A 10,044-nucleotide genomic window follows, 5' to 3' on the forward strand; every position below is an offset into this window, starting at 1 on the left:
TGGCTATATATTTGGAGACATGTAGATCTAGAAGGTTTTCTGAGCTGGAGTGCATGAGGTGACAAAAAAAAAAAAAAAAAATGTTCTCCAGTACTAAACATTTAATATGCAACTTAAGTTAACTTTGCACTAATGAAAAGTGATAGGACAAATCTTCCTTCTTATTACCTTGAATTAAAAAAAAAAAAAAAAAAAGTTTCTGATCATGCACATTTATGACCACTATGTTCATTCATTTTCAGTTTTCCCTTTGCTCAGAAATGCAATGCTTCTGAGGTTCAGAAGAGGTAAACTAAAGCAGCATGATGTTATGCAGCAAATACATAAAGAGAACAGACAAACTGCTTCCATCTTACAATGTAGCACTCTGCTGACACACTGTGGTGAACAATGTGCAACGCATCTAGACTCAACAACAGAGACCATCAAACAATCTTCAACAAAGCTTAAATGAATAATAGAGCCAGTTTAGAGAAATTACAGGTTTATTTTGGATGAAAACTGCAATGACAAAACCAGTGGCAAGTGAATGAAAATGGCAGATCAGCCTATCCCTTCCTATCTAACATCAACCTCACCCATCCCATAAGCTGGGGTTAGAGAGAGAGGTGTCATAAAGAGGACTGTGGACACTGCTGTTCTGTCCCAGCCATTCATTTGGCACAACAGGCATTCTGGGCTCACCCGCTGGACCAGAGAAAGCTGCTCAACCCTTTCTCAAATACAAGGGAGAGAACCAGACTACCTTATCTTCTGCTGCTCAGACTGAATGAGAGAGAAGAAAAAGAGTTTACGATGCACATCATCCATATGTCTCAACACAATCATTCAGAATTAACCGCTGCCCCTAAAACCATGACACAAGTTGTGTTTATTCTAATGAATGAAGAACCAGTCTAACCTAATCTAAACAGTGTAAGGTCACTCTATTCATGAAAACAAACCACATGAGAGAACATGAACCTAATTTTCATATATCAGTTACAAGGACGTCCTATTAAAACAGGTGGAACATTCAGACCTGTGGACTGTACAAAATCAGCATCACCTAAAAAAAAAAAAAAACACCTGAAATTTGGATAATTGCATTTAAATATTTGACACCAATTCAATATTGATTGTACCAATAAATATCACAATTAAACAAACGATTATGATTATTCAGGCCCCAGGATACATTGGTGTGACCGTGTGTCCAGCTTTGACACATCAGATGGCTTAAAAGAAAACACTTTTGATTGTCATTTTAGGATCATTGCTATTCAAAGCGTTTGTTTGATCAGGAACTCATTGGAATGTTTTCCAAGTAAGCCTGGCTTGATTTTAGTGTGAGGTCCCAAAGTCACCACCTCATAAAGCAGAAAGAATTAAGCTCCGGATAAGGTTTAAACTCATTTATGGAAAAAAATAAAAAGCCCCCCAAATTGCTTTCGGTCAAACATTTTCTAGAGAAAGGAATAGTTCACCCAAAAATGTACATTGTATTTTATTATTTACTCAATTTCATGTTATTCTAAACCCATGTGCTGTTACTTTTCCAGAGGAACATGAAACGAAAATTGAGCGCTTTTCCTTAAAACCATAATTATTCACTTATTCAGTGATCTGCTGCTCGAGTTGACAGATCACAAATTTTGATTGCTGATATCAAAACGTGACTTTCTTACTCAGTATTTTTTTCCATTACAGCACAAATATCATTTAACATTTACTTGAGAAGCATAAAGATAAGATTTCTATCTGTTTTCTGGAAAAAAAGAAATGAGAGTTTAAATTTAATACAAGAAAAAAACTATCTGTGGTAAGAAAAATAAAACCGAAAAAGGCTTAATTCAAGGGAAAAGCAAGTTTATTCATACCCTATTGACTATTTTTCTTGTTTTAAGGAGGAACTCGCCTCATTTTGATACATTTTTCAGAAGCAAGATGTCGTTTTACCTCTAAGGTTGACAATGTTCAGATATTTGTGCTAGAAAATAAAAAGTAAGAAAATCACTTTTTGCAGTGATTGGCTTAAAGAAACTTGGAAAATGGCGCAGAAGGACTACTTTCATGATGTGTTTTGATAGACACGGTTACTATGATAAGTTGTATAGAAAACTACAGCCAGTGATCCACAAAAATTTTAAAGAGTAATGTATAGCAGCATACAGGTTTTGAGCAACATGAGGGTACATAACTCAGCTTGGGTGTTGTTTGGGTGAACTATTCTTTTAAAGAACAGCTGAAAACATTGAAAAACAGCTCGATTGGCAAAAAACGGAAACAAAGTGGAGGTGTGTGTGTGTTTGTTTGAAAGAATGAGTAGAAGAATGAGATTTGAAAATATGTTTGCTTGTTGTCCATTCCATCTCCCACCAGGTAAATCAAAACATTTTTGGTCTGTTGCTCTCAACCCTTTGGTTGAACAGGGGGAGGAAATGGACAGCAGGAGTAACCACACATACTCTGTCCTTCACACAAACTCCATGTCTGTTATGGCCACACACACTCAAATCTATCAAGCTCACTCAGGATATGATGATCACTGAGACAGCCTCCATGGCGCTGTGGAGTTGTTAGGTCAGCTGCACCTCAGGGGGACTGGCATTATTGTTGCTCCCCCCCTGTGCGCTGACTACAGAGCCACGGTACGGGACCTCTATGATCCGAGGTTTGTCAATGATACGGGCGCAACGATTGCCCTTCTCCACAATGCCAATGATCCAAGCCTGTTGCCCATCGCCTGTCCCTCCTTCCTGCCCCACAGCTCCCGACAAACCCACACGACTGGATTTCATCTCGGCACAAAAGCGGGCTGCCTGTTCCCGCGGCAAGCAGATCAACAGACCACCTGAGAGAGTCAGTAAAAATACTTTTATCTACCCAAGAGCTTGGAGAAATCTCTACAGACCTAGAATGACCATATTCAGGAATTTAAATTTGATTGATTAATTTCATGAATTGATTAAATGTTAATACCATAAAACCTATGGAGGATCTTGAATATAATGAGTATTTCTTTTTATTAAAATTTTTATAAAACAAATGCGAGAGTTTATATTGTTAGCCCACTGTATATTAATATATTTAGGCTCTTCAGTGTAATTTATGGTTCATTCATTACTATTAATAGTTAACTTTTCAGATTGTCAGTTGGGATGATACAGGGACACCAACGAATAAGCAGGGCTTTTTGTTAAAATATTTGAAGTGACAATCTTTATTTATGAAGAAATCCAAAACTGATTATGTTAAGACACTTCAGGTTTCAATGTAATTTAAAAGTTGTAACAATCATTATTGGTTCACAATTGTGTTCATGCATTGAGCTGTGACTCTCACCTGATGTTTCAGAAGAGGTGCCCTCCAAAAGCCCAAACAGGTTGCCACCAGCCTTGCTGATTGCGGCCATTTTGGAGATAATGGGAAGGTTGTGAATGACAAAGGCAACATCATTTTTCTGCTGCTGGGCGAGATTCCGTGCGTGACCTATGATCCCGAAGCCTGTGATGTCAGTTGCAGCGTGTGCATTAAATTTGTGCATTAAGGCAGCAGCTGGAGAGAGAAAGAAAACAAAAAAAAAACTGGTTGTTTTTGGCTAAAAAAAAAACAAACAATTAAACTAAAGTACCTTGTACTCAACCTTACAAAAGTATGAACTCTGCATTTTTGAATATGCTTATGCTCAATAATGCTGCATTTACTGATCAAAAATACAGTAAAAACAGTAATATTATGAAATGAAATTATTATAATAATAAATAATAATAAAAACTTTCTGACCTCCAAACCTTTGAAAGATATACCTAAAGGGGTCTTGTAAAAATTGGTAACAATTTAGAATAGGGAACACACATTCACTATTAAAGAGTTGTCCCTGAACAAACTTCTAATTTGCTGCTTATTAATAGTTAATAAGGTAGTTGTTATGATTATGGGGTGGATTAAGGGATCTAAAATATGGTCATGTGGCAAAAGGCATTAAAATGTGCTTTATAAGTACTAATAAACAGCCAATATGCATGTTAATAAGCAACAAGTTAATAGTGACAATTGATCCTTAAAATAAAGAATTACCTATAATTTATTTCCCTTTTTTTCTCACCAATTGAAAAGTAAATATATAGACCATTTGAACTACTACAAAATTGCGAAACTAGGTTGTGTGTGTACCGAATATTGGCCCTACTGTTAAAAGGAATCCACACTAAGAATGCTTATGCAATGACATACCAGTGCGATTGAGGGTGGCCATATTGAGCATAGCCTCCTGATAAGCTTGCTCCACCTCCTCCCTGGATATCACCAACTTTATCTTGTTCCACTTCTCAGGCTAAAAAAAAATAAGCATAAAGGTAAAAGAGATGCAGACAGAAATGAGATTACAGAGATGTGGTACATGTGGACTTATCTCTTCACAACCTCTACAAAAAAGGGGGAAAAAACAGACAAGCAATCATTCCAAAGATGTACGTCATATTTGAGGCTAATACACTGCGGTACTCACTATATTCAGCCACTGATGGGCATTCACTGCTACTTGAGTTCCCAGAGGTTTAGTCAGAACTAACACATCTCCAGGTACAGCACTGTCAGGCCTGCAAACATAAAAATACATGTGAGCATTTACAAATCTAAAACGGAAGTGTCACACGATAGATATTCACTTTGATAATTGTGGAAATATCCATTAAGAAAAATCTGAATCATTCAGAAGCAAGTGTAAAGACACACAGTCCTTTGATTCACGAGAGAGCAGACCGAGACACTCACATGATGAAATCATTGGGCTGGCACACCACAGAAGCCACACCCCCGATGATGATCCAGGGATTGATGACTGTTTGTCCCCCGGTTACCGAAGTCCCAGCCTCCTCTGCCGCATCACGGAAGCCCTTCATCATTAAAGGAATCACCTGATCTCTCTCCTGAGAGAACAACAGCACAGTACAAAGAAAATTAACCATTTCACACTCAGCATCCTGAATTTGCAAAAACCGATACTTAGAAAACATTAACAAAACAAAAAATTGAAAACAAAAATGATAGAAAATGAACGCAGAGAGATCCCAGCTCACCTTCTCATTCATCTTCTGACTGATGCTGAGAAGCATGAGCATGTTGTCACACTCTGTGATGCCCATGGCATACAGATCACTCAGAACATTTGCACAAGCAATTCGTCCCTGTAAAAGAATGGATGCCAGTCGCATTTATTTGCAAGTTCCATGCTAACATTTCCGAAATATTAAGAGATCACTCACCATCATGTAAGGATCCTCTACTAAAGGATAGAAGAAATCTGTGGTTTGGACCAGGGAAAGACCTCCATGCCTCAGAGGGATCACACACGAGTCCATTCCAATACCTGCAGATACGAACGAACAGGGATATTATTTTTCACCCTCTGTAATTTCAGTGTGCATGCATATTTAAAGAAGCTTTGACTAATCATATGATATAGGTACTTAAATCCTTATAAAACCATTCAGATGGCAACAGTATGAAGCATTTTTGTAGGATTACTTATGATCCATTTTGCAGTCGAAAGCATTCATTTATAGCCTGGTTACATAGTTCACATCTCTTTCAAATGATTGCATTATACTTCCTAGTAGTTTTTAATTACCAGGATAAGCCAAAGAGTTTTACAAACAAAGATGTTCTGTGATCTTTCCAGATTGAGATTTACGAATAACATGAAAACAACGGTACTTTGTAGTTATATGACAACATATTGCATGCTGAATAACGTCTACAGTAAAAAAATTAATATAGTCATTTATATAGTCAGGTTAATCAGGGTATTTTAAAGGACTGATGCAGGAAACAAAACGGTTTGTTTCTATTTTGCCAACTTTACAGCAAAAACGTTGGAATAAATAAGGATTTTTTTGCAAAACCGGTTGTTTAACTATCAACCTGCTATCAGATAACATGAGCGCTTTCGCCATTTCAGTTTGACATTTAGCAATGATGGAAAGTCTGACTCATTTCCCCGACTCGGTTCTTTTGAACAGTTCGTTTCCATGAACCGGTTCACAATACCGATTCAGTGATTTTTTTTTTAAAAGATCACAATACCATAAGAAATCAACAGTTTAATGCTTACTAATGTGTTTTTTCTATGAACCAGTGTGTTTGTTGTAACTATTTTATTAAATTTACCTTTAATGAGGAAATTCTATCATATAATCAAGTCCAAACTATATTTCCGGTATGTTTTATTCACACAAATGTTGCTTTTGGCTAATTTTCGTCAAATTCTTGGTTCACTCCAAATGCACTTACTATCAGTAAAAGCAAACTCAATTTGAAAACAGCAATTTTTTTAAACTGTTCAACAGATTCATCAAAAGATCCGACTCAAAAGAACGAGAGGTTCACGGAGCAGCGCTCGTTGTTTGACAGCAGCGCTGGTGTGACTGAGACAGGTCAGTCATACTTTACCTAGTCGAGGACCCTGAGCAACTGAAACAAGTCCGAATTCAGCGGTCTCGTCTCCAACACCCGCCCCCGAGCCGCCGTCCGGCTCTAGTCCCTGCAGGAGTTTGAGCAGAGTCTCCTGCGGGACTTTACACCCTCATCCCTTCAGATCGGAGAAGGCCGTGAGTCGGAAGCCGCGGTCTAGGCCGTGCTCCTCCGGGCTCAACGCCTGGTATCCAGCCGGGTAAAAGGCTCCGTACCCCCCCGCTCCGCCAGAGTCCACTGACGCTGGCTCGGAAACTGACATGGCTAGAGTGGATTTAATTTACTCCTCATTCAGATAGTGAAACACTACCACTAGAAGGGTGAGTCGTTTGACGGGATAAATGGCTGACAGACTCAAGAGAGCGTGTTTTATCTGCACGCTTGCTCACAGAAACGAATGTAGACGCTGCGCGCTAGCGGACTGAACCATCTCACCCTGCAGAGGGGAGTTTAGAGTCACCTCATGACACTAGTTTGAAAATTAATCGCTGACAGACAGATTACCGCCAGAATACAATTAAACCCCAGAGAAAGTGTATGAAAAGTAAACTGGCACCAAATTTAACAATGTCTAGGATGTTTTGCATTTGACTGGTCACAATTAAACCCCCTCAAAAATAAGCATCGTATAGTCTGCTATCGAAAGCTCCGCCTATTGTGGTTCTGCCATGAAGGTGCATCAGACGACTGTATATTCATGCAAATATACCAGATACATCTGCTTCGTCAAACATATATATATATATATATATATATATAAATTGCTGCAAATAATAACTTAATGCATGTTTTTGCGAACAATATATTATACATAATATAAAAATGTGTGTACACACACATCTATATGTGTGTGTGTGTGTATATATAAATATGTGATGTGACAATGTTAACGGGGTAGGGTGGTTAATTATACATGCTCTATAAAAACAAAAACAAAAAAGTCTGAAAAACTTGAGAAAATTGTTTATTCCCATAGTCAATGAATTTCATCGATATTTGGGACACTTCACAATTGAGAACTGGACTATGATGATAAGTCACCGATAAATCACCTCAGTCTTTGTCTTTCTGAGGTTTAATATTAATAGTACAAATGAAAAATATTTTTTCTTTAATTTGAGTTTGTATTAAAAAAAAAAAAATGAACAACACCAACTTTGACTGTTATAATTAATGTCCATATTGATATTTTTTCCCAAATTCTACAACAAACCAGTTTTGTGTTTTAGCCAAGGTGTCCATGGTACTAAAATCTGCATATTAAATGTAGGGAATGCCTCAAGACCAGTTTGAACAGTGTGGTGGAAAATGGACTTTTCTTCTCATCTCAAGCTTGGATTGCACTTTTGGTGCTGTAGGCAATGTAGTAGACCACAACGCCAATCAGAGCAGCCAAGACCTCTGTGGACACCCAGGGACCATTCCATGCACCCTGCAATTCATAAATACACTGATTAATAAACATACAGTCAAAACATACAAAATCATAGAAAGTAAACAAGTAGTAGCAACGCAATCCAATGTGGAGGTATATTTTTGTTAATATAGGTTTACAGGTTTTTCTTAGCCCTAATCATTACACAGATAAGCTGATTGTTGACTATGAAGATTAACATGCATATTTACCCTGTGATCCACATTGACAGAGAACAAAGGCTTGATGGCATCAACATCTTCATTGTTTCTCTGAGCCTGAAAGCATTAACATTTTTATCAGCACCGTTGAATATACAGTCCCATCAAGTATGTTAAACGGATATTTCACCCCAAAATTAAAACGGTCATTATTTACTCACCCAAACATGTACTCATTTCTTTCTTACGCAGAACCCAAAAACTATATTTTTAATACTGGTAACCAAACTGTATTGGCATTATTAAGTTAAGGCATTCTCCCTAATATCATCTTTTATGCTTCACAGAAGCAAGTCAGTCATGTAGGTTTGGAATAACATGTGGGTGAGTAAATGATGACAGAACTTTAATTTATGGGGGAATTACATCAATCATTCCTTAAATTTACCAACCTTTCTTAGAGTACTGTAAGACTCCTCGTCAAAGAATTTGACCTGATATGTGCCTGAGCTGGCCTGCTTATGAGGAACACTCCATGAGACCTGGACAAAAATAAATCAGTTTGTCACATGTTGAAGTATCTTACATGCATGGCTTTATTAGAAGGGAGAGTTCACATAAAAATGAAGATTCTGTCATTTAACTCACCCTCAAGTTGTTCCAAATCTGTATGAATTTCAAAAGTTATTTTGCAGAATGTCGGTACCCATACAGCTGATGGTGACCCTTATAGAAAATATATTATGGAAGTCAACAGCTACCATCAACTATTTGGTTACCAACATTCTTCAAAATTTATTATTTTGTGTTCAGCAGACCAAAGAAGCTCATACAGATTTGGAACAAATTATGACAATTTTCTTTTTTGGGTAACTTTACCTGGTATTTGCCAACATCTTGGCCTCTGGTCACAGGAAACTGCTTGCCATTGACGTCTGCATACAGAGCGACACTCTAAAAACAAAACAAGTCTCTGGTCAGTCCACACTTCTGTACCAATAAAGCGAGTATATATGTAACAGTTAGTCCACTCACCTGAGCTCCGTTTGCACAGGCCAGGCTCAACTCAACGATGAACACGGTCTCGGAGGAGATGAGCGCGTCTGTCGTCGTGTATGAAGACGGAGTAATGACTGGGTCCGTGCAAGTCTCAGCTGAGGAGAGAAAACACCGGTCACACTACAATCCTCACCAATAACAGGTTAACTTACATGTCATATTTGGTCCCTGAATTAATTAATTTATAAAGGTTTGTAATAGACGACTGTGATAAAACGGAACTAATTTAATTTAAGTTAGCTTGAAACATCTCGATGTTAGCCTGTCTGACGATAAACGAAAACACTGAAAGCCGTGAATGAATGATGTTGTATATTAAACGTTAATTGAAAGAAAATTGAAAACTACCTGCACACAGGCTCAGACAAAGAGCCAAAATCGCTGTTATAACTCGCATCATGTTGATCCCTGGGTTGCTAAATCCACCTTCACTCACTCAAACCTGAGGAAAAAGAGCAGCGCTCGCGCTCGCCTAATGAAGCGCAGACAGACACGTCACCTCAACGGAAGAGCGGCGTGTATGAGAGCGCGAGCGCCTCTGCTGAAAGCCGCCGGTGCTGCAGAGCAGAGGCTCACAACCTGCAGGTTTCCAAGAGATGTCAAGTAATTATTTAATATGATTGATGTTAATATTATTATTAATACAGCTAAATAATCGCACTTAAAATGCTAAAAATATAAATAAATGTTCTTCCCATATTAAACCAAATAAAAAGTTTTGGAAAATGAGGGGCCTTGATGTATAAAAGCATGAGAACCACTGCTGTAGAAACTATTTAAAAAGTTGGGAAGTTTATTAAATTTATTATGCATTTTTGTATTATTGCCATGTAATAAATATTTAAAATTCAATTAATGTAGATATTAAAACTCAAAGTTTTGTTCAATGTTTTGCTTGTGCAATTTCATAAAATAAATTTAACTTAGTTTGCTATTTATAACTATTGCAACGATTAG

At 37.6% G+C, this 10,044-nt stretch overlaps 1 protein-coding gene and 1 pseudogene across 2 annotated transcripts; both read right to left on the bottom strand.

Annotated features, from left to right (window-relative positions):
• Positions 1-470: 470 nt before the first annotated feature.
• Positions 471-6,891, bottom strand: LOC306860419 (selenide, water dikinase 3-like; annotated as a pseudogene). Its single transcript, XR_013786075.1, has 8 exons — positions 6,433-6,891; positions 5,247-5,350; positions 5,061-5,168; positions 4,756-4,910; positions 4,490-4,580; positions 4,216-4,315; positions 3,325-3,537; positions 471-2,833 (listed from the first exon to the last, which is right to left on the bottom strand). The product of XR_013786075.1 is annotated as a selenide, water dikinase 3-like (transcript).
• Positions 6,892-7,401: 510 nt separating this feature from the next.
• On the bottom strand, positions 7,402-9,598 carry LOC306860420 (translocon-associated protein subunit delta-like). Its single transcript, XM_079402133.1, has 6 exons — positions 9,436-9,598; positions 9,064-9,182; positions 8,908-8,982; positions 8,481-8,570; positions 8,080-8,145; positions 7,402-7,885 (listed from the first exon to the last, which is right to left on the bottom strand). Exons 1-6 carry the CDS (start codon positions 9,485-9,487, stop codon positions 7,781-7,783), a joined length of 507 nt encoding a protein of 168 aa, XP_079258259.1. The 5' UTR covers positions 9,488-9,598; the 3' UTR covers positions 7,402-7,780.
• Between the last annotated feature and the right edge of the window lie 446 nt (positions 9,599-10,044).

This window comes from Barbus barbus, assembly GCF_936440315.1.
Source record: "Barbus barbus genome assembly, chromosome: 41".
Lineage (NCBI taxonomy): Eukaryota > Metazoa > Chordata > Actinopteri > Cypriniformes > Cyprinidae > Barbus > Barbus barbus.